This window comes from Myodes glareolus, chromosome 8, assembly GCF_982192425.1.
Source record: "Myodes glareolus chromosome 8, mMyoGla1.1, whole genome shotgun sequence".
Classification (NCBI taxonomy): Eukaryota; Metazoa; Chordata; class Mammalia; order Rodentia; family Cricetidae; genus Myodes; species Myodes glareolus.
The window spans coordinates 68,276,822-68,301,936 of NC_142033.1; the positions used below are offsets into that span (position 1 = coordinate 68,276,822).

Consider the following 25,115-nt stretch of genomic DNA (forward strand, 5'->3'; position numbering starts at 1 on the left):
AAAACAGGGGGTTGATGTGAGTCCTAGGCTTAGTCAAAAGGCCTTAGAGTGGGTAGAGGTAGTGGTGGAAGACTCGAGCCGAGGCCGAAGCCAGGAGCTCCAGTGCTGGCAGGCTGTCGAGAGCGGCTGCTTCGCTACCCATACTCCTTTCCATTCTGCTCAGGCCTTCGTGTGCTACCCAGCCTTCACCACACCGGGGAATTATCCGGTCTCTCAGTGCATCGGTCCATTGCTGACTTACCCAGAAACACCAAGACATAGCCCAAAGTGATTAGTGGGAATGGGAAGTCAGGAGCTCACCCATGCAGAGGACACACTGCTTGAACATCTTTCCACTGGGAACTCCAGTGTGACTGTTTCAGACATGGCTTGATGGAAAGGAACCAACAGTTGCATCATGGGAATAACAGGTGCTCTGAGAAAAAGGTGGGGGGGGAACCCCTCTGAGTCCACCTTGGGGTAACACAACAGCACTCCTGCTTCTCGTAGTAAAGGTTTATTTGGTTTTCATAACCCTTCAGTGAAAGGGTGGTTCCTTCGCACTACATAAAAGCCTTGTAAATACATTGCAGAAGCAGTAAAAATGCCTTAAAATGAGAGAAAGGAAGGAAAGTTTGTGTGGGAAGGAAGCATAAAGCTGAAGCCTCTTTGGGTTTAGCGGCAACCAGAAAGAATAGTCCCATGATTTCATTAAGGCACCCACAAAGACTCGGGGTTTTGCTGCTCTCAGGCTGCTTGCTCCTCAAAGAGAAGTCAGTGTGTACTTTACTGTTTGTGTCTCTAATGCCCATGAGACACTTATAAGCTGACTTCCAATCTGTGCACAAAGCAGGCTTGGCTATATAATCCTAACTGGTGTTCCAGAAGGCAGAGAGACACGAGGCAGGTCTAATGGCTGCACTAAAAGGAGGTGTTGGGTGCTGAGAATCTGCTTTGGGCAGCTGGCCCAGCTTCAGGCCTCTGGGTCATTCCACCTGCTTTCTTAGCTCTGCCAGCTTGGAGGATCCGTGGTCTCAGGGATCGGGTATTCTAAAGCATTGCAGTCATCTGAGAGGAACACCAAGTCCTGGAAAAGACAAGCCAGGAGTGAGCAGGTGTGCTGCTGTGGGTGTGTCTGGGGACCATGAGCAGTACTAGGGCTCCTGTCACCCTTCAAGAAGATCTGAGCATTGCTGATGTGTAGAAATACACCTCCGTGCCCAAGGAGAGCTAGTGACTTCTTTCTTCACATTTGCATTGGTATTTGTTCAGGCTTTGGTTGACCAGATGGACAGATGGCTGAGTGGTTGGCAGAATGAATGGGTGCAGCTATTGCAGAATACCGCTAGCTTCCACCTCCAGCTACCCCAGCCAGTGCACGCCCATGCCAGAAGGAACTCTGCTGATTCCAACTTCCTTTCCCACAACAAACCAAAGGAGTTTAGGAACTAAGAGGGACTGGCATAGGACGAAGTGTCAGCAAGCTAAAGACTCTGGAGGGGAGCACCTTACTCTGAACCAAGCAGGTGCCTCCATGCATACGTACATGTGCCTCCCACATACTCTCCCCACGCACTCTCTCTCTCACAGACACATATACACACAAGAGTCTGAGGAGGTCGCTCAGAAGGTAAAATCGTTTCCTGCACAAGCACAATGATCTGAGTTCAAATCTCAGCACTCATGTAAGAGGCTGCGCAGTCTGTGCACATGTAATACCAACACTGTGGGAAGCCGAGTAGAAGGATATTTGGGGCTTACGTTTCCCAGCAAGACACTTGATGTCTCCTTCTGGCATCCACTTGTGAACATGTACCACATGTTCATATTCTCTCTCTCTCTCTCTCTCTCTCTCTCTCTTTGTCTCTCTGTCTCTGTCTCTGTCTCTGTCTCTCTCTCTCTCACACACACACACTAGCATTTTTTAAAGGAACTTGGAATTTAGATTTGTACATTTAGTCACCTTGCTAAGCATCTCAGGGAGAGACAGCACAGAGTGGTCACACTGTAAGGGTGTAATTATTAGGACCTTTACCCTGATGTCACCAGATGGCCACTAAGTCCCTCACTCAGCAGTTGTGAAGAAGTGTCAAGGAAGGTGAACATGGGGACATAGCTATCTGAGGCTGGCTGGGTTTGTGGGTCCACGTGTTAGCTTTCTGTTCCCTTCCTTCCCAACACCAGCTCCTCGCTGGCATTCACCCCCACCTAGACTCCCCTCCTCAGGAAGGGTCCTGTGACTCCCTCTGGCTCTTTTACTCTGCCTCGGGTGTCTATGGAATGGCCTAGGAGAGAGTCAGGCGCCTGCACTGCCTCCATTTGTGGCCTTGGGAGATGAGGGGTCCCATTCTGAATCCTGCTCACCTAACAGGGGTGACAGCTGTTGCAGAAAGTCTGCTGGGACTGGAAGTCCCTCCCCCAGGGACTGGAAGTCCCTCCCCCAGACTCCCTCCTAGCCCTCTTCTCAGCCCTCCTCCCTGCGATGTCCATAGGAGAAAAGGACTCTTGAGTGCCTCACACACCCGCCTGCAGAAGGAGTTCATGATGGTATACAGCTTCCGCACTTTGTCCTTCAGAGCATCCACTTCGGCCATTTTCCAGCACTGAGGAGAGGCCACAAAATCCCGCAGCTTGGCCAGCACACAATAATTCTGAGAGTGGGGACAAGAGAAAGCTTCAGGAGAAGGAAGAACCAGGGGACCAGAGACTGAGCTCAGGAGTCCCCCCGACATAGCCTAAGACCTCTTCTTAACCTGGCTGCCCTCTCGGCCAGTAGCAGAGCTGGTTCATAGCCCCTACCCCACCCTGCTTCACTCTACCCCATCCCACTCCACTCTTCCCCACCCCACCCACCCCACCCCACGCTGCCCCACCCACCCATCCCACCTCACTCCACCCCTTCGCACCCCACCACCCCACCCTGCTCCACTCTGCCTTGCCCCACCCCACCCCACCCCACCAGGCAGCACTCTCTTACGTGGATATCCAGGTAGAGCCGAGGCAAGTACCTCACACACGAATCCTGAAGGAAGAAAGCAAGTGGATGGGACAGCTGGTCACAGTCTGTTCCCTGCCAGCTGTCCCCCAGCCAATAGGGGCAGAGCTTTTTCCCTGATGCTGTGGCCCACACCTACAACACATCTTGCATCATAATACCTGTTTTCTAAGAATCTTACTTCAAGGCATAGCCTTTACAAAAACTGTGAATTAGGACACCATTTTATACAAGCACATGTGTGCAGACATGCACCAGCATGTGTATGACATTACATAGTACTGTAGATACAATGCATTCATGTATACAAACTGATTTTATAGCAGCTAACTGTATGAAGACTACATACCCATATAAATATATTCTTACATATTTATCTATATAAAAGCTTTAGGCTATAAGACAGGCACAGCAGAGTATGTAAGATATAACATGGCACTGTTAAGAGGCGTGTATGTGTGTGTATGTGTGCTTGTGTGTGCACAGGACCAAAGGCCCGCCTATCTAGTGCCCTCCCCTCTATGAACCTCTGCGTGACCTAGGCTGCTGTTTTCCTCCTCTGTGACTCAGTTCTCCAGCTGTGAGATAGAAGATTGAGTGCCTTCTACTTTGTCCCACCCTGCAGTTCTGGGCCTCTGCTCTTACCTTCTTGCGTCAGATGCTCTATCTGTTTCATGACGAGGGACTAAGGATATAATTGTCTAAAGAAGTGTCGCACGAATGAGCACAAGCTTATGGGGTGGTATTGTTGATACGCAGCTTGCCGAGACACTGGCGCAGTGTAACACACAGTTCACCCACTGCCACCATAGGTAAGAACTTGTGCAGAAGAGTAAATGCCACTCCAATTGTTACAGCAGCAAATGCCACCTAGGGTGGCAGGATCACAAACACTTTTTTTTTCTCCTGGCCCTATGTGTATTTGCCTAGTGTTCTACAGCCTATCAATTTTATCACAAGACAGTAATGCGTGTAATATACCTCTTAAAAAGAAAATACAAAGTGTTAAAATAACGTGAGCCCCAGTACCCGAGGAATGCTGGGTTCTGTTTGAAGCCTGTGCAAGCAGCTGAGTAACACTTTCGAAGTTTACCCAGACTCTTTAGGGAAGTCCAGTGTGTTTTGCTTCTATTAGAGATAAGCAGGCAACTCAGCTCTCCCTCCTTTGAAGCACCTCTTAAGGGACACCCCCAAGTTCCTGGGGTCTTCCTCTGAGGATGGGGCTAACATTTGTCCTGTGTCCCTGTGGTCAATCCTTTCAGCCCCTTTGCACCCAGGAAGATGCTGTTATCCCTGTTCTTTACAGAGAAGGGTGCTGAGGCAGGGTGCTGAGTAATTGTACCACAGTCCCTCAGCAGATAAGGAGTGTGTCACTCTTGGCATACATTGTTGGTCATTAGGCTAATGACAGAAATAAAGAAACTTCATTCCTTAGTTCTATGTAATCCTAAACTTCTAGTGCTGTTTTTAAATTTTATCTATCTATCTATCTATCTATCTATCTATCTATCTATCTATCCATCTATCATCTATCTATCTATCTATCTATCTATCTATCTATCTATCTATCTATCTATCTATCTATCTATCTATCATCAATCTGTCTTCCCAAGGCAAAGGAGGCAAGTGAAGAACTTACCTCAGGCTCTGCAGCCTGCAGGCTCTGGAAGTCTGCCATGATCTCACGACTCAGGGTCAGCATCCGGGAGTAGCAGGTAGGGGGCGCAGGCTGTACTGCCAGAGGCCAGACCATCACCATCAGCAGCGGCAGCAACAGAGGCAATGTCCGGGGCTCCATTGAGTCTGCTGCCTACAGCTGGGCCAACTGTTCCTTTAAACAGCTGCTGGGGAGATATCCAGAGCTCAGGCTCCCCACCTTTTTCCTGTGGCATCCCTGCCAGGGCCAGGCATCCAAGGAGGGAGGGGCCGGGGACGTGACACGCCTATAGGGTCTGAGACACTGGGTTCTTTCAGAAGGAAACTGTAATAATGGGAGGGGGGAGTTGCAGGGTTGGGGGACTGGAGGCGCCTAGAAGGGAAACAGGCGCTCATTTTCTAGCAGAAATATCTTTCATGACTGAAGCAGCAGTTGAGAGGGTCAGAAGGGAAAGGGGATGGAAGAATGAGAGATTGGGTCAGAGGCCAGGATGAGGAAGTCTTGTCTGGTGTCAGAGCTGGGGGACTGTTTCTTAAGACTGACTGTTCTCCTGGACAGAATTTGGGGTAGAGGAGGGCTAGAGTGCTCTGAATCCTTCCAGTCTGCTGGGCAGTACAAAGGGTAGGACTGGAGTCAGGCAGACTGGGTACCTCATCTACACCCCAGTCACTTGGGTACCTTGTCCAGAGAGCAGCCATTAAGCAGGATGGAGACTATTGGATGTAACTCTGTGTCTGGAGGAGAGACTTCCTTGGGTACATTGTTCAGAGAGCAGCCATTAAGCAGGATGGAGACTGCTGGATGGAGCTCTGGGTCTGGGGGAGAGGCTTTCTCTGTACCTCTTGACTGTGTGACCATCACTGAACCCCCACTAAGGGTTCAGAGGACAGAAAAATAAAAGACTCCATCTTTTTAGTGCTGAAGCAGCCCTGAAAGGGAAAGCACCCACCCTCGGATGCTGAGGTGCAGAATGGCTTTGTCCTCTCTCCGGCGACATTCTCGAACCAATTTCTTCAATCATCTTTGCTTTCCCACCGTTGTGCAATGGGGTGACAAGTGTCCCATGCTCAGGCCACAGTGACAAATAGTCAGGATGCTACCCAGGCCAGGGTGAACTTATGCCAGCCACATCAGGAGTCACCAAGACTTCTGAGCTAATGTTGTGGCCACAGCTAAGGCCTGGCTTGGCCCCAGGAAACAGTCCCAAGGAGTGATAAGGACTCACAGGACCCTGCATGTTGCCTAGATACCAGCACACATCAGGGTGACGGCAGCAGCAGGTGCCATGCGTCACAGTACAGCAGCATAGTGTATGGGTCACTCTATTCCCCAGACGAGAGAGCAGCGGGTCCTGGGGGAGGATGGCACTGGGTAGTGGCGCCAGGACTCCAGGCCCACGTCTGGACCTGTCTGGCACCAAAGCCGCCTGCTTCCAGGGGACTGTCTGAGCTGCCCATTTGATGACCTCAGTGACAGAAACAGAGCATGGTGTCCCAGATGCAGGCAGGACTGAGGTAGCCACAGAGATGAATACCTGGCCCTGTGTTTGTGGGAGAATCCCTCCCCAGACCTGGTGGTTGTTCCCCATCTGTAAACAGGAGGTTTCAGAATGGCAAATGTCTGCCAGGCCCCACATTTTGTTCATCTATTTTCCAGTGTTCAGAGCCCTGGGTAGGGATCATAAGCTGCCCCTTCCTGTTTTGCAGGCAGCAGTGTGTTCCCCCCAAAGCCTTCAGAGAGTTGACCTTGGATGTGGGACCTGGGGAAAACAGTGCTCATTGGGTGGAACGGTGTGGAGTGCTGAGGGCAGATCCCCAAAGACCTCCTTTCCTCTGGGTGTGGAGTCTGCACACTTTGACTTTCCCAGAGCAGGGTCTGTGTGGCTCCTGGCAAATGCATCACCTGGCTAGGGACTGTAGGTCTGTTTGAGATACCCTAGTACTTCTGGATGTGTTAACACTGATCTCAAATCCGGTATACAGTGAGACCCAAACTCAGGCTCCAAACAAGTCCCCTGCAGCATTTTGATATCACACTGCTCGGATGCATAGTCCTGCGTGTGTTTGGCGGAGACAAATGTGTCCTGGGAGGCTGACTGTGCTCCTCTGGGCCACCATGTGTGACTGTGAGCAGGGTCTCTTTCACGATTCAGGTGAGCGCCACGCTCCAGGGTGGCTTCTCGGCCTGGCACTCGGAATTCACACATCCTGTTTATGGATCAAATGAATGGCAGACGGGTCTCATGGTGGACACCGATCCTGGATAAGCTCTGACTGACGCTGGAGCCCTGAGAGTCATTATTCAGTGGTAGACAGGGTACTTAGCCAGGCCCATAGGGACCCCATGTGAGACTTTGTAAAATGACATGTGGGTGTACAGAAAGACACCCCCGCCCCGCAAGTTGAACAAGTGCCTCAGACCACTTCCTGAGAAGACAGCAGAGAAGGGAGAGCCTCCGTGGAGTTCAAGGACTATGGGGGTTCATGTGAGGTACTCTAGCCCCTCTGTGATCACAGAGACATCCTGGGTCCTGAGCATGAGATGTTTTCTGTGTCCTCAAGGATGGTTCCTTCTCCAGGATGAATAGTCATCCTCTGTGTTGTGTGTATGTGCACGCATGTGTGTGTGTGTGTGTGTGTGTGTGTGTGTGTGCTGTATGCCCCCCAAGATGCCCCCCATCCCCAACAGTGTCCTAGATGAGGTCCAGACCCCTCTGTAGCATGGACCTCCTTTCTGCCAGGAATGTTGCAGAGTAACAGAGGCCGAGGCCCTCTTAGCAGATACTAGCCGTATTCTCAAGCAGATTCTTCCCGTATTTGCTAGGCACAGTGCCTCCCAGAGTCTCCCGTGGGCCCTGCTGGAGGAAACTGAACCAAAGAGGCTGCTGCCTCACGGAGGGCAGTCGACATATTGAGCAACAGCAGAAACCTGTTTCAGCTCCAAACCCGGTTCCGCTGGCCAGCCTTGCAGCAGCTCCATTCCGTTTGAGACTCGAGGAATGTGGAGGGTGCATGCTTGTGTGTGTGTGTGTGTGTGTGTGTGTGTTTGAATGTGCAATGTCCCCATTCAGTGCACATGTTTGAACATGTTTCCCAGCAGGTGGGACTCCTTGAGTGGTTGTGGAGCCTTTAGGACAATGGTTCTCAACCTGTGGGTCATGACCTCTTTGGGCGTCTCATAACCCTTTCACAAGGGTCACATATCAGATATCCTGCACATCAGAGATTTACATCAAAATTTATAACAGTAGCGAAATTATAGTTATGAAGTGACAATGAAATTTTATGGTTGGGGTCACCACTTCACGAGGAACTGTATTAAATGGTCACAGCATTAGGAAGATTGAGAATCACTACTTTAGGAGGTGGGGCCTAGCTGCCAGAAATCTACACTGGTGGCAAGCTCCTGTCCCCTCTTCGCTTCCTGGTCTGCTTGCTCTGTGAGGTGCTCTACCACAGGCTCCTGCTCCTGGCTGAGCAGCGTTGTTGTTGTTGTTGTTGTTGTTGTTGTTGTTGTTGTGCCTGTCCTGCCATGTTGAATGGACTGCGGCAGTCCAAAACCACGAACAACAGGCATGTTTCCTCTTTGAGGTTGTGTTTGTCAGGTATTTGGCTGATGAGAAAAGTCTCTAGTGTAGACTGGAGGCCTAGAGGTCATCACACACTGCAGAGTATTTGACGCTGTGTGAAGATGTATTGCCGTGATCCATGGAACAGAAAAGATGAACAGCCAATAGTGAGGCAGGAGGTAGGGGCAGGACTTCCGGGCAGAGAGAGAACTCTGAGAAGGAGGAAGGCGGAGTCACCTTCAGACTCGAAGGAAGCAGGTTGGAGTATGAGATGAGGTAACACAGAGAATATAAATGGGTTAATTAAGTTATAAGAGCTAGTTGAGAACAAGTCTAAGCTAAGGCTGAGCTTTCATAATTAAAGAAGTCTGTGTCATTATTTGTAATCTGGTGGTTCCAATGAGAGAGTACTGCTACATATGACACTCATGGGATGCCAGATGTAACGGTTACCTAAATTATTCTATCATTAATAAAAACTTGGGAGTCACATATGGGGTTAGAACCTGATTAATCAGACAAGTGGTAGAGAAGCGACCAGTGACCTCCCCTCTCTCTCCGTCCTTAATCCAAAAAAGGCCTGGACATCTTTCTAAGCCTCTCCCTATTACTTCCCGTGTCTCTCTCTATGTGCTTGGTCCTTTAACGCCTCTATGGCTAATTTTGGTCAGCTCTGCTTTCTGATTCAAGGTAAACCTTATTGTCACAGTGGAGTGGCAGTGTGCACAAGTCTCCCACAGCAATCATAATGTTCATTATGCTCACAGAAGGAACACTCTTCTGGAAACATCTCCCTCAGCTTAACTTCAGATGTGTTTTGAAGTCCTCTCTAAGAGCCACAGTGAACCATAATTACTGCTGTACACATGAAGAGGGGAGTTAAGTCATGAGAGCTATGTCCTCAGAAATGGACTAAGGCCCCTGACTCGGAATGGGGCTAGTTGTCATGCATAGGCTAATTAGAGTTCCCTGTCTACTGTCTTTTCTACCCTGTTCATGGGCCCTCTGCTTTCATCATGGGAGACCCCAATACAACAGATGCCAGTGTTGTGCCTTGGACTTCTTGGCTTCTAGAACTAAGAACCAGATAAGATTCTGCTGTTTGTAAGCTACCTAGATTTGGGTATTTATTAAAGTTACAGAAAGCCGGTGATGGCAGTGTGAATTCTCCATTCATGAGCTCAGGTTTTCAGGGCTTGGGTCCTTCTTAGCCATTCAGGAGGAAGAACGTTTGGCTTTCCTCTTGTCTGTTCAGATGGGCATGCTCTAGCAAGTGATGCTGGTGGCCAAGGTGCTCAGCCCCAAGGGGTTATGGAAAAATCCTGATAAGACCATAAAAAACACGAAGTCACTATGTAACTTGGCTGGAACACAGAGCATTTATCCCAAGAGCTCTCTGTGGCTCCTGTCCTATGGTCATTATAAAGGATGGCCACGTCAATATCAGCTCTTCTCTGTTGTCTCATCCCCAGCCAGGGATCATCATGGCCAGTGATAAAGGGGTCCAGGGCAGGAGACAGCACACTGTATCAAAGCCAGCACTGAAGGACACCTCCATAGTGAAGAGATCTCCATACTTGTCCTGTAATCGGAGTCTAGAGCCAGTGACTGGTGGGTGGTCCCATCCTAATGGAGATGGTCAGTTGTTCCCGGGGAGGGGAACAGAAACTACAGCCAGCTAGGATGCAGTTTATAGGGCTCCCATTGACGACAGCATCCCTATGTTTGTGGGACATTTTGGAGCTATGACTGTGTCACTCTTGGCAAAGCCAAGTGGAAAGTTGACCCACCCAGTCCCAAGTGAAGGAATAAAGACAAACACTGGACACTGCTGTGGGCAGAAATTATGAAAACATCATCTTTTGGAAGAAAGAACTCCAAATGCTCCCAAACACGGGTTCAGGCTTTAAAGGGCAGTGGCCACAAGATGAGAGCTGCCCCATCATCTCCCCCAGTGCTGTTTCTGCAGAGAGGATGAGGCATACGCCTTCCAAGAAAAGATCTGCTTTAGCTCTACAAAAGACCACGGGCTTATATAATTCCATCTTCAACTTTGACCTCACTCCTGTCATGTGAGATCATGGGCCTTGCCATCACTAGGCTTTCTCAGGTGCCAGGGGATGCCACATTCAAACACAGGCAGACACTGTGAAGGTGAAGCCACCAGGAAGCCACTGGATTGGTGGTCACTCCCTTCCGAGGACTCTCTGTGGGTTCTGACCTGCAGACATGCCCGGTCTCTTCACTCCTGTATCTAGGTCAGGATGGAGCACACAGACCGAAGGTACACAAAGTCTTGTGGGTGGTCCTCTGCAATGACACTGTGCAGAAGGTGATGGGTTTTCTTGTTAATCATAAGCTTCTGAAGTCTGTATGTGCTAGATATGCATATAGTGCAGAATCACGTGTGTTAGATGTATGTATTATGGACCTCTGTTTCTATTGTCTCTCATCTGCCTGCCTATTTATCTGTCACTAACCACATCTTACAATATCCATCATTTGATCACCTATCATCTACCTACTTATCCATTTTCCATCTGTCTGTTTTCTTAGCTAAGATTTATTTATCTATCATCTATCTTCATTGCTGCTGTTAGGACCAACCTTCAGCAGCTCAGGGACTGAGAGAGGTCCATGGAGTCGGCAAATGAACCGCTCAACTTGACTTTTCTATCTGGGGGAGTAAAACTTAATTCTCTGGGGCCAGAAAGGAGGGCAAAATATAATGTTCTAGGGCTGTCAAAAACGGGAACACACACACACGCACGCACACACACACACCCTTAGGATCTCTCTATTAACTTCTTTATTTTTTTTCTTACCTTTAGTCAGATGTATCCCTTCTGTTTCTTTTGATGTTTTCCTTCTAACTGACTTTATTTTTTCCCTTACAGTTTATATAAGCCAGAAAAACCTTTCATGCAATATAAAAGTTACATTCTATTTTTTAAGTGAATGATTACAATGAATACAAGTAAAAACATGCTTTTCATATTCCTTACATGTTTAAACATTTTACACATTACAAGTGAAAAACATTCTATCTATCTATCTATCTATCTATCTATCTATCTATCTATCTATCTATCTATCTAATCTATCATCTGCTAATCTGACTACCCATGTGTCTTAGCCAATGTTCTGCTGCTGTGAAGAAATATCAGGACCACAGCAACTCTTATAAAGAAAACATTTAACTGGGTCTTGTTTGCAGTTTCAGAGGTTGAGGCTGTTGTCCTCACAGCAGGGAGCATGATGAGATGCAGGCAGGCATGATTATGAAGAAGTAGCTGACTTCTACATCCTGACCTACAGGCATCAGGAAGAGAATGACACGGGTCTAGCTTGAACCTTTGAGACCCCAAAGCCCACTTCCCATGCCTACTCAAACAAGGCTGCCCTCTTTATCCCTCTCAAGCAGTGCCACTCCCTATGACCAAATATTCAAATATATGAGCCTCTGGGGGCCATTCCTAACCAAACCACCACACCATGTATTGAGAATGGTTGATTTGAAGGAATAGGCTCATGTTCTTGTGGAATCTTGGCACATCCCAAATTTGTAGAACAGGTAGGCAGGTGAACAGTGGGCAGGTGGGTAGGCATGTGGGTAGGTGGGCAGGTAGGTGGGTAGGTGGGCAGGTAGGTAGACAGGTGGGTAGGTGGGCAGGTAGGTAGGCAGGTGAGCAGGTGGGTAGGTGGGCAAGTGGGTAGGCAGGTGGGCAGGTAGGTTGGCAGGTGGGTAGGCAGGTGGGCAGATAGGTTGGCAGGTGGGTAGGTGGGCAGGTGGGTAGGCAGGTGGGTAGGCAGGTGGGTAGGTGGGCAGGTGGGTAGGCAGGTGGGCAGGTAGGTTGGCAGGTGGGTAGGTGGGCAGGTGGGTAGGTAGGTGGGTAGGTGGGCAGGTGGGTAGGCAGGTGAGCAGTGGGCAGGTAGGTAGGCAGGTGGGTAAGTGGGCAGGTGGGTAGGCAGGTTGGAAGTCCAGAGTGGAGCTGACAACCAGGATGCAGAGTTCTTTCTTGCTTTTTCTTGCCTCAGCCTTTAACTGGGTTTTGGATTGACTGGTTAAGGCTCACTTACTTTATGGTAAACATTCTGCTTTCCTCAAAATCTACAATTTAGACAACCCTTGTCTAAAAAGTATCTTTATAGAAACCTGTGACCATCTGAGCACCGTGGCCTATGGAGGTTAGTGTGTAGTTGGTCACTGTACCGTATGACCCTGGGTAAGTTCCCAGCCTACTTCTGAGCTTTCTTGTTCCTCATCTTAATTTACTGTTTGGGGACTGTTTTCTATTCTAAATGAAGTTTGATTGCTCTTAAGGGCCCCGATCATCAGAATACTGATGGGGGAGCAAGAGTAGGAGTTGGCAGGCTGTGCATGCGTTCACACTGCCGGGGTGGAGCTCACAGGTACAACGAGCTGTGGTCAGTGTCACGCCCAGAAGACCTGCAGCTTCTAGCAGATCTTGATCTCTGACAGACTCTCTAAGCTGTGTTGTGAGGATTGAAGTTGGGTTCCCATGTTGTGCACAGTTAGGGACACTCCCCAAAGTCAACCTCCCTGCACAGTGTCTTTAGAGTACCCAGACTACTCTCGTGGGTGGCAGTCCTAGCTCACATTAGAGTGTTCAGAGATTGGATTGCTCTTCCCTTTGCTCTGTCTGTGGGAAGCCAGATGATTCACCCAACACAGTCCTCTCAACACGTGGCCAGCTCTGCAAGGCTGAGCAGACAGATCGAGGTGTCTATCATAGGTGACATCCTCTCGGATGGTCCTTGGAACCCAAGTCCTACTCTGGAGCATCTATCTTTAAAAAAATAAATGTTTGAATTTTATGTGTATGGGTGTTTTGACTGAATGTATGTCTATGTGCTCAATTGCCTGCAGGAGCCAGAAGACGCCATCAGAAGGTGGTTGTGAGCCACCTAAGAATTGAATCCAGGTCTTCTGGAAGAACAGCCAGTGCTCTTAACCACTGAGCCATCTCGCCAACTCTTGAAGAATCTATCTTTACTGACTCCTTCTGTAACAGAAGGGACCCAAGCATGCACTGTGCAGTGTGATGGGTGCTTAGAGCTGTGCTGTCTCCTCTACACTAGGAAAAAATGCACTGCAGTAAAACATGCGTGGCACGAAACACAACTTTACTACCCAGACTCTGCTCGCATCAAACGCCAGCTCCACCCCACCAGGTCTGCAACTCTCTGGCTATAGCTGTACCACTTTGAAACTTGACTGAGAGGCTTAGACTCACGCCTTGAGCCGCAAACTGGCCTCACTTGTCCGCCCATTGTGCCTGTTCCTAGGGTGCAGCTTCCTGGTGTCCTCTCAGTAAGATGGCAGTAGCACTGGTCCCCACGCAGGGCCCAGATAGAAGCTGGAAAATCTTCTGTGATTTCTGGTTTACCCACAATGGTTGTGTGTATTTCTGGGGTACAACACATGCATGCGCACACATCCCACACTGAGCAGCAATTAGATCAGGGTAGTGAACGTGCCTCAGACCTGCCTTTACCATTGGTTGTAATCATGAACATGCACTTTTGAGAGGACTAACTAGTCCATATGTCCAAATCCCTCAGATCAGTGCCTGGTGTAGGGTGAGCACTAGGGCTTTTCTGTTATATTTATGTAACCCTAACTCCATAAACACAGTTCCAACTACCAAACACAAGCATTAGACCCTGAGGGCTTTGGGGTCAGGGCTTTGGTTGTGCTAGCCCAGGATACAGGGGTGAGGGGACCAGCAGGAGGAATGAATGAATGAATGGTGCCTTTTGTTGCTTCCCCTCCTGATGCAGAGGCCACGTGGGGTCTGCAGCTGCAGCCCAAGCACATCCACCAACCTTTCCCCCAACTTTCCCCTGGCCCGGAGCTCTGGAGCCCCTTCTTCAGCAGCCCCTGCAGGCTGCCTCTTTTGAAAAGCCAGGCTCCCTCCCTTGGAAAGCACTTTGAGTGTTTTGGCCTCTGGCCTTCCAGGAAGTCCCATAGCCAGTATACACCCAGGGCAGGAAGCGGAGAGAGAAATTTAAATCTTTGACAGAGAGCCCAGGCAGAGACCACTGCAGAAACTGGCACGGCCTCTCCAGGTTGTTGGCATGGTGAGCTGTGCAAAGGGCGACCTCCAGGTTTTATAAATAGCTTATCTGAATGGTTCCTTTCTTCCCTCCGAGGAAGGCATAGTTTTAGGGGGTGGAGTTTGCTAGTGGCATAAGAAAGGGTGTCAGGAAGGGTCAAAAGATCATTGTACAGAAGGCTTCTACCTCCAATACTTTGTCTTTACAATCACGCTGATGGGCATACAATCCCCAGACTATACCACAGCTCTGAGTCAGAGGAGGTGGTAGGCCAGGTCAGCCTTATTCTGCCTGCTGCTGACTCTTGGCAAGAGGCTGATGTGGCATAGACACAAAGCCCAAATGACTTGTAGGATGGGAGTCCCCATATCTTTCTCCCTCACTGAGGAGACCCAATTGCATGGAACTCTCCCTGGCCCTGCGTACTTAGCATGGATATTACAAAGGTGTTTTGTGAACTAGACTTAATTCATGCTGCATAGAAGACCAAGGCCGTGGGCTGGGGAGATGGCTCAGTTGACAATCCCCAGAACCCATACGAGGAAAAAATAAGTAGAGCCAGGCATGTGCAACCCCAGCACTGGGGAAGTAGAGTCAGGTGAATCCCTTGAGCCAGTTTGCAAGTACAGACCGCCTGCATCAATCCCCTGTCTGACAGAGGTGTGGCTACTGTTTTGACCTGGTGGTGTGCCAGACTGGATCTTAACTCTGAAGAACTGCTTTGTCTGTCATGGACTTGTCAGGTTTGTCTTCAGGGAAGTCTCAAAGTTGTTGAATTGTCCTTCAAACACAGGCAACACAGAGCTGGGGAGAGGGCTCAGTGGGTAAAATGCAGGCTGTGTAAGCTTGGGGCCTGAGTTTGATTTCCCAGCAACCATATAGAAAAGTTTACTACAGAGAGGAAGTGACAGGAAGATCCCTAGGGCTTGTTGGCCAGTTAGTCTAGCTGAATTGGTAAGCTTCAGGTTAATGAGAGACCTTGTCTCAAAATCTCAAAAAGTGGGGTGGGCAGAGAGTGATTGAGGACACCACTCGAAGTTAATCTACAAACACACACAAGCACACACACACACACACACACACACATGTGTGAGCACACACAAAAGCACATATACCTGTACACGTGTCTACAAATATAAACATGTACATAGACAACTAGATTCTTTCTCTCTCTCTCTTTCCATCTCTCTCTCTTTCTTTCTTTTCTTCTTTCCTTCCTGCATTTTCTTTCCTTCTTCCCTCCCTCCCTCCCTCCTTTCCTTCCTTCTTTACTTTCTATCTTCCCTTCCTCCCTCCCTGCCTCTCTCCCTCCCTTCTTCCTTCTTCTTCTTCTTCTTCTTTTTTTTTTGAGACAAGGTCTTCTCTGTAGCTTAGGCTGACCTCAACTGCACTGATACTCCTGCCTCAGCCTCCTGAGACACTACATCAGCCTCACTCTCTTTCTTTGCCTCTCAAATAATGATCTTAGGTATTTTGCTATACTAACAGAAAGCCAACATATATCAAGACAAACCTAGTCACAGAATCCCAGAAGTGCCTTATAAATGTCTACACACCTTCACACCCATGGGCAGACTTCACTGAAGAGACATTGTTTTTTTGTGCTACTCTGCGAATTTAAGAATAGAAAGGGAAGAGCATCCTATGTGTTTGACCCTTTGACTTTTTTGTCTGTTTTTTTTTTTTTGAGGCAGAGTTTCTTTATATAGCCTTGGCCATCCCAGAACCTGTTATATAGGTAAGGCAGGCCTTGAATTCATGGAGCTCCTGCCTCTGCCTCCTGAGTACTGGGACTAACGGTGTGTGCTAGCACACCAGGCTAACCCTCTAATATTTCGAGAGTCCTCTCTCCTGTGTACAAACTCCTAACCATGGGAGGTCCAAAGAGCCACCAGGGCTGAGGAATATGTGCACTTCGCCATGGGTGGGAATAAAAGCTAGGTCTCTCTAACTGGGAAGATGGTTGAACCAGACCCAGAAGCTGAAAGACCAAGGCAAGAGTGGGGCCAGGGCCTTTTCAGCAGAGACTTGAAGTTGTGCTTGATGAGGGAAAAGATGTTTTAAAACATTTGCATTCAGAGTCTACAAGAGGAGTAAACATTTCATCCAAGTGCAAATTAAAGTGTTGTAAGAACACATGTGTGCTCTCATGCATGCTCACATGGAGCTTCATGTTTGTGTTCAAGGTATGACTTTCTCACTTGTAATAAGAGCCATTCCCATCTCAAAGTCTGGTGTGAGGAAAATAGAATCAAGAAAGCAACCTGGAAGCTGTTGAACGCCTCCAGCTCAGGGACCACATCTGGCCTTTTCTCCAATAAGGACCCAGTCCTCAGAGCAGTTCCTGACATCCAGGAGGTGTGCAGTGTGACTGCTAGACAGGGCTGCAGTCCCAGCAGCTGCCCTCTTGGCTGCAACGGGTGGGAATAAGGGCTCTCTGGTGGGGAAGTCTCTATCCCCTAGGGACCAGCAGCATATCTCCATGTAACATGAGGGGGCCTGCTTGTTGGGGTTTATGTCCTGCCCAATTTCCCACAGCCAGAAAGCCCCAAAGAAAATCACACAGAGTCTACATTAGGTTATAAACTGATTGGCCCATTAGCCCAGGCTACTTATTAGCTCTTATAACTTAGGTTAGCCCATTATTTTTATCTATGTTAGCCACATGGCTCAGTACCTTTCTCCGCAGGGCAGCTTACATCTTGCCTCTCCAGTGGTCTGGGCAGAACTGCGGAGGGAGCTTCCTGCTTCCCAGAATACTCTGTTCTCTTTGTTCCACCTCTACTTCCTGTCTGTTTTCCCGCCTATACTTCCTGCCTGGCCAATCAGCATTTATTTAAAATATGATTGACAGAATATAGACAATTCTCCCGGTCCATCTCCACCTCCACATAATGTCCTGTATGGTGGAACATCCTGTTGAGGGTGACTAGGCTGTGTGATATTCTTTGTTACATTTATTGTGTGTGTGTGTGTGTGTGTGTGTGTGTGTGTACAACATGTATGAGTCAGCTCTCTCCTTCTGCCACATGAGTTCCAGGAATCCAACTCTGGTCTTCAGGTTTGTCTGCACATGTAATATTTCTAACGCTAGTTTTTGTTAACTTGACACAAGCGAGGGCTATCTGGGAAGAGGAAATCTCTCTTGAGAAAATACCTCCATCCAACTGGCCTGTAGGCAAACCTACAGGGCATTCTTTTGATGGTTGCTGCGAAAGGGCCCATCCTGCTGGGGCCGGTGGTTCTTGGCTGTATGAGAGAGAAAACTGGGGAAGCCTTGGGAAGCAAACCAGAAATCAGGCCTCCCACTCAGTCTCTGATTCAGTTTCTAACGCCAGCTTCTTGCCTTGAATTCCTCTCCTGACATCCCTGCATGATATAAGTTGTAAGCTGAAAGAAACCTTTTCCTTCCAAAGTTGCTTTGGGTCGTGGCATTTATCACAGCAGCAGAAAGCAGACCAGGACAGCCACCAAGCCAGCCTACATTTGTGGCTGCTTAGCCCCAGCAGGCTCTCTGTTCGGCACTTGTCTCCAAAGCTTGCCGTAACACATCGAGATAATGTGTACTGACGCTGCAGATGAGGTTCAGTCTCACAGACGGACAGGAGAATAGGCACACCGCTTTCCAGATGTTCCTAACCCTGGTGCTCTAGTTTTGCTGTGTCTCCGTGAATTCGTGTGTATGGGCGCGGCTGTGTGTGCACACGGAGTGAGTGTGGAGGGCAGAGGACAACCTTGGGTGTCAGTCTTTGGGTCCCTTCTGCCTCTTGGGCAGAGTTTCTCACTGGTGTGAGCTTCAGTAGGCTAGGCTAACTGGCCACCAAGCTTCCAGGGACCCACCTGTCTCTGCCTCCCATCTCATCAATGCTGGGACTCCAGGTATGCACCCATATGCTTGGCTTTTGGTGGGGTTCTGGAGATCCAAACTTGGGTTCTCATACGTATGAGAAAAACTTTCTGTTGACCGAGCCAACTCTCCAGTCTGATGTTAGGAACTGACCGTGAAAAGACCCCCACAGACTTATGAATTTGAACCCTTGGTCTCTATCCTGCATTGGAGTGTCTTGGAGATTGTGAAATCTTTGGGAGAGGGGACCTATGTGGCAGGCGTAGGCCCTTAGGAGATGGATCTTTGACTTCCATGGCTCTGCTTCCGGCTGGAGCTCTCTGATTTCTGGTCTATGGAGACCCAAGAAGTTGCAACCGCAGCTCTGCCATGCCTTCTTCACCATGATGGACGGTACCCTGTCAAATTGTGAAGCCAAGTGACCCCTTCCTCCCACCTGCTTCTCTCAGGTGTCGAGAAAAGTGATTACGTGGGGAAATACAGGAGAGTGATTAGTCAGCCACCCAGGGAGCTTCAGAAACGCACACATCCGTCTCCAGAGGGGACCATGGCAACGGGGTCATGAGAAGGGGTCATGAAAAGGGCAGCATGATACAGGGAGCATGGCAAAGGGAGCTTGAGAAGGGGAGCAGATGAGTTTGACAGGGGTAGGTGGTTCCTTGGGGCAAGTGAACAACTGTTGATAGTTCTGTGGGACTCTGGCAGGCAAGGGGGCAGGAATTCACCAAGGACTACGATCTCATTGTGCTGACAGGTCCCTCAGATAACCTCAGAGATGCCCTAGAGAAGACGCAAGCCTGTTTGGTCATGCTGAGTACCCCAGCCCCTTCTCACTAGTGACCAGGATTCCATGGTTACAACATAGAATGCCCAGGGAAGGGGTTATGGCTACTCCATCTCTTTTGGAAGAAGTTTTCTAGTCAGATGAAGGCACTTTAGAGATAACCCCTTCTGAAGAGGAGAAGCGGAGAAACAAAGATGACAGTGAAATGGGGTAGGGAACAGCAGTGAGACCTTGTTATTGAGACCACGTGAAAGCAACATGTTTTGGGGGATCATTTCCCAAGCTCAAACATCAAGAAAACTTTTCCCTATTTTATAAATGAAGAATTGACCCAGAGGACTTAGTTATGTACATGTGCACACGCACACGTGCACACACTTCCCTGTGTTAGCAAGCCTCCCTCAAATCTCTAAGAATCCTTATAAACTAGGCAGGAACACAGGAGAAACACACTCCATTGGATGTTGCCTTTGGCAGTAGGGAAACTCTTCCTGCCCAGCCTGGTTCACATTGCAGCTGCAGTCTTCGACAAACACTTAACTTGAGGGCACGGTAGAGCTTTACTGCAAATCGTTGTAATGTAAGAATGAGCAGTTCAGCTCTTGTAGGGTTACTAGGTTCCAAACTATGAAAATACCTCCAGGGGAGTCTTGCAGTGCCAAGAAATGCAGACGTCCACAGTGGGAGCATTTTATAAACCCCCATTGACTGAACACACACACACACACACACACACACACACACACACATTAAGATGTACAGTAAAATTGTGTTTTGAAATGCTGATTTTTTTTTAATCACTGGGGATAACCACCCAAGCAAGGGAGACGAGTTTTTAACCACAGAACTGCACGTGCAAGCCCTGCCTTATCGCAGGGTGCCACAAGCAGCCTTATCATTTTCTTTCTTCGGAAGGTGCAACGCTGCCAAGTAGAATGGCTTAAACTGTAACATCAGCACACAGTATTTACTCTAGGCAAACCAGGCTTAAGTTTTAAATAAAATAGGCTTAACAAGAAGGATAACAAGATCTGATCTAGTGAACTCTGAAAAAAATAATAATGGTTTGGCACAGAAGACATCCCGCTCCAGGGAATAACATTAGCCTTCACGGTAAGATCAAGTTGCAGAAAGCTAAACATTACAGTCCTAGGCATGGAGAACCCCAAATGCAAGAATGGCCAGTTCGTGTTCTCAGCAGCAACACGAGGAGTCACGAGACTGCATTCTGCAAATGTAAGACTGGAAAGGAAACTGTCTTATTCAATGTCTGTTTCTGGGTCTAGAGAGCTCCCGAAATCCCCTCTTTAACCCACAGAAAGATTCTCAGACCAGTTCTTCTCAGACCCCAAAGTTCAGCAGACTCAGGTCAGAGATGGTCTATTTAATTTTATGTTTTGCGTAGAGTTAGGTTACACAAAACTGTGTCAGTTGTGAGGCTAGAAGGGCAGACTAGGGGCCGACTTCATCTGGAGCACAGTTGGAGTCCTGTGAGACTGGGGGCACCCAGCACATGCAGGCTATAGAAAAAGACCTGACTTCAGAGCAGTTCACACAGATGTTACCACAGTCATAAGCCGTCTACCAGAAGACTTGGGGCTGAGGTTTCTGGAGGATCTACAGTCTGCTGTCTTGAAAGCCAGAGGTGAGCAAGGTTGGGTGACACGCAACATTTAGTTTCTCATTCACTCCTGGAGACTTCCTGGTTGAACAGGGGCCTCTTGAGTCATGGGAGAAGCTCCCTTCCAGTAATGCTGAGGAGAAGTCCACATGGGAGGCAGCTAAGACTGGGCTAGGTAACATAGGTAGGAGAGAGTGAGGACTTGTAACCCGGAGTGAAGGAACACCTGGAGCTGCCAGATGCTAGAAGATGCTGGAAACTGCCAGGAGGGCATGGATTCTCCTTACGTGTAGATCCCTAGAGGGGACAGGCTAGGTGCACATCTTGACTTTGGACTTATGGACTTCTAAAGAAGAAAAATAAATTACTACTATGATTCTTTCTCCTTCTCCCTCTCTTTTGTTTTTGTTTTTTTTTTTTTTTTTCAAAATAATGTTTCTCTTGGTATCCCTGGCTGTCCCGGAACTTGTCCTGTAGACCAGGTTGGCCTCAAATTCAGAGATTCATCTGCCTTTCCCTCTTGAATATTTAAATTTCTGTTTTGTTCAACCCACGAAGTTTATGGGGACATGTTAATGATTTTAATGGAATTACACACCAGCCATTCAAACCCAAGAGCTCCCTTTTTCTTCATTTGAAAAATGGGGACAATTGTGCCACTTCCCTTATGTCCCTTGGTAACTAGTAAACCATGACACACATCTTCTTTTATTCTTTCATGCCTGGCATCCCATCCACAGTTTCCCCTCCCTCCACTCTTTCCCATCAATTCCCCATCTCCCCCACTCTCCAGATTCACTCATCCTCTGTTTCCAAAGAGCAGGCCTTCTAGGAATAGCAACCGAACACAGTATAACAATTTGCAATAAGACTAGTAAGACTAGGTACACACCCTCATATCAAGGTTAAATGAGGCAACCAAGTAGGAGGAAAAGGGTCCCAAGAGCAGGAAAAAAAAAAACAACCAAAAAAACCCAAAACAAAACAAAAAAACAGAGATGCCCCCACTCCCATTGTTAGGAGTCCCACAAGAACACCAAGCTACACACCCATAACATGTATGTGGAGGACTTAGTACAGTCCTATGAGGCTCGGTGGTTGTCACTTCAGTCTCTGGGAGCCCTGCCTAGTTGATTCTGTGAGCCACGTTTTCAATGACACACATCTTATGAACTCAGGGGCAATATCTGAGAGACTTCTCAACATGAAAGTACCATTGTTTCCACTAAAGGTTAACACAAGAAAAACAAGAAGAGAAAATTTAAAAGCTGAATTTATTTGTGACTCTGAAAACAGCCCCTCCCCTTATGGGTCACTGCCATGTCCTTTCAGTAAACCTGGTACACATGTTTGCTTTTGGAATTTGATCTTGGGTTTTCTTTCTTTCTTTTTCTTAGCCTTTGCTATCAGCTTAGCCTTCTCTTGCCGCAGTCTCCTATCTGGGTGATGCGGGTACATGCCTGCCAGGGCCATCGGAGAGTTGGAGAGGACAGCTTACGTGAAGCAATTAAGATCCAAAGTCCAGCATAGTCTGTAAATGAGGGGAGGAAGGGCTTTGCTAGGCCGAGCAGCCCATCAAGATTTGGCACAGGGCTTGGCACACAGTGCCAGATGGAGTAGCCATTTTATAATTGACCACTCTAGAAGGAACCTTTCTCCCTTGACTGTGGGATGTCACAGGCAGCTCCGCTCATCATCTGCGGATTCTCTTTGCCCTTCCAGGCCCAGTTTAAGCCCCCTTTCTCCCAGGAATCCCTCAGCGATGCTAGGTGTGGTTTGTCTCCCCTTGGCTCTCACAGCCCCGGCTTTACCTCCTATCATTATCAAAGCCCCCACACTGCCAGAAGTTCTAAACATCATCAAATTGCATGCGCCTTATCTTAGTCAACTGGCTTTCTAGTTCCTGACGCATTGTAAGTATTTAAAAACTATTGCCTGAATTGTGCTGAAAGGGAGCAGATGTTCAGACGTCCCCATTAGGGACTCTCTGCCTCTCTGGCCTTGCAGGGAGAGGCAGACCATTGACTCTGTTATCCCCAAGGTGCCTGGGATTCCTTCTAACACAGCAAAAGCCATATTCTTTGTTGGCATGGTTATTGCTTTCATATGGACATCAGTTAAGTCTTCTGTGGTAATGCTTCAAAACACCCTGTATCTCAGCTGCTTCTGAGAGCACACACCTCCCTTGCCTGAGCATGCAGCTCTGCTCCCGGGCACACGTGGGGTTCAGGTCTGCACTCTGATCCTTTCATCCTGGGAAGAGGCTGCTGCTCTTGGGTGAAAGGTGGGACTGAAGGACACAGGGTCATCTCTTGGGGCCTCTCTCAGAATTGGCAGTCACTTCTCGTCCACAGCACGTCAGGGAGTGGAGGAAAAGTTGTGAGATAGCAGCTGCTCACACAGCCACTCAGAGTCCAAGGCAACAACACACATCGTGAGTCCGTCATGAGCCCTGAGAATGTAGATGCTCTGTTGGCCCCGCTGCAGAAGTGGAGAAACTGAGGCCCCAAGAGGTTATGTGACTTTTCAAAGTTCACTCCCTAGAATGGGAAGAAGATTCATCACTGTCTGAATTTTCATCCCTGACCTTGAGGTGTCTCCTATATCCTGCATTCAGCCCAGGGTCTGGTGTGAAGGCTGGCCATACCATTGAAGCTCATTGGCCCAAGGAAGAGCAGGTCGTGCCTATCTGCCACTAATTTCCGGAACACCAGGTATTCTTGCTTGTTATATATATATATATTGTTGAATAACCTTGCAGCAACCTGGGTATCATTCCATTTGACAGATGAGACTCCCAGGACTGGCACACTAACACCAGGTATGCAGCCTGGGAGAATGAGACCAGTTAAACTAGAAGCAGTTAATCAGTTGGGTCAGGGTAAGCTCATCTTTTTTGCCCTTGGTTGCCGAGAAATTACATTATATTAGTCAAAAAGGAGGTAGGGCGGAGGGCAGAGGGAGGGAAACAGGTTAGGTAGGAAGATCCAGAAAAGAGCCTTTGCTATTCACCACCTAGTTCACACAGTGGCTCCCAGCGCCCAGCAGGTGGCAGGATGCGGTTAGAGATGCCCTGTCCCTGGGTAGTCTGGGCCAGCATCCCACGCTACTGATAATGCCAGTCTCATAGGGAGTTCGTGCCACACACTCTGGCCCCTGCAAGTCTAGGGTCCTTAGAGACCACACACACACACACACACACACACACACACACACACACACACACACACACCAGCACTCCCCCAGCTGCTGGAGCCCAGAGACCCAGATGAGAACCCCCGCCCCTACATTAGCCTCCAGGCTTCACAGTGCGAGGGAGTCCAGAGGACAGGGACAGGCAATTTCCCAAAAACAGACTTTTTTTTTTTTTTGTGGTAAATGGCACTCTCGTGAGCTTCAGTTTCTTTATGTACAAGGAGAGGTTACGTTAGACCTCGCTAATCTGGGTTCTCCTTTCATTCATTAAACATCCCAGAAAACAAAGAAGCCCGTGGCTGAGCCTAGTGGGTGACTGCAGTTCTGAGCCAACACGAACTGTCAAACGCTACGGGTGGGGAGTCCCAGGAACCCAGCTGCTCCAAGGAGGCCCCTTTCTTTGGAGTCCCCGCCCACCCGACTGTGAAATGGAGGCGGTGGCTTCTAACTCTTGGCTGAGATCCGGGTCTACGCCCCCTCCTCCCGCTGCACGCTCTCCCTCCCTCCTTCTTTCTCCTCTTCCTCCACGTTCTTCCTCATCACCGCTTTGAGCAGCGTTGCGCGGTGATCTGGACTTAGGGAGTCCCCGGGTTTCCATCAGTGTATTGTACGTCATGGATAGAATAGGGTGAAGGCTCAGGGGGTGCGGCGATCTCAGCTGGGGGGCACCCTGGAGAAAAGGGTGACCACACGGTCCCCACCCCTGAGCTGCAATCGGCCCCCTCCACACACGCTACAACCCTGTCTGGCCGCTCCCATCGCAGCTTGCTTCCTGCATTCCCGGGCTCTCATCCCGCGCTCGGCCTCCCAAGAGCATCCCGCATCCCTTATCCCTGTGAGAATCCTGCTTCTGACATTCCGAGGCCGGGCATGTAGTAGCGGCGGTAGCTGCGGAATATGGGCGGGAACCACTCCCACAAGTCCCCGGTCTTTGACGAGAACGAAGAAGGTAAGATAGCCCCTCCCGCAGCCCGCTACTCCCCACATCCCCGGGGCATTTCTTCTGTCATCCTTCGTTGGGCACCTGCTAAGTGCAATACAAGGATGGACACCTGGATCTCAGCACAACCGTGTCACTCGGCACTGGCTCTGCACCGACCCAGGGCCAGGCATGGAGCTCCTACCTGGTCACCTCTTAGGCTTCTGTACCCTTTAGAAACTCAGATCATGCTGAGCCCAGAGTTGGGACAGTAGGCTGGAAAAGGACAAGAGAACTTAAGTTATCTCTTGGGGGGTGTCCCAGGGAAGACATTGCTTCACAGTGAATTAGGGGGGCGTTGTTCTGGTTCAGCGTCCTGGGATGCCAAGGTGGTCTTCAGAGCCTGAGGTTGACAGAGGTGGCCTAGTGGGTGGAATTGCACAGTGTGTGTGTGTGTGTGTGTGTGTGT

At 48.9% G+C, this 25,115-nt stretch overlaps 2 protein-coding genes across 2 annotated transcripts in view; one reads left to right on the forward strand and one right to left on the reverse strand.

Annotated features, from left to right (window-relative positions):
• Window positions 1–480: 480 nt before the first annotated feature.
• Cytl1 (cytokine like 1) lies at window positions 481–4,824 on the reverse strand. The gene is made up of 4 exons (XM_048415272.3): window positions 4,614–4,824; window positions 2,957–3,001; window positions 2,502–2,630; window positions 481–1,066 (listed from the first exon to the last, which is right to left on the reverse strand). Exons 1-4 carry the CDS (start codon window positions 4,770–4,772, stop codon window positions 983–985), a joined length of 417 nt encoding a protein of 138 aa, XP_048271229.1. The 5' UTR covers window positions 4,773–4,824; the 3' UTR covers window positions 481–982.
• A 19,408-nt stretch (window positions 4,825–24,232) lies between these two features.
• Window positions 24,233–25,115, forward strand: part of Stk32b (serine/threonine kinase 32B) — a 246,586-nt gene continuing 245,703 nt past the window's right edge. The window contains exon 1 of the mRNA XM_087909072.1: window positions 24,233–24,676. Coding sequence (XP_087765198.1) covers window positions 24,625–24,676 — 52 coding nt within the window. The 5' untranslated portion in view covers window positions 24,233–24,624. The remainder of the gene's footprint in view (window positions 24,677–25,115) is intronic.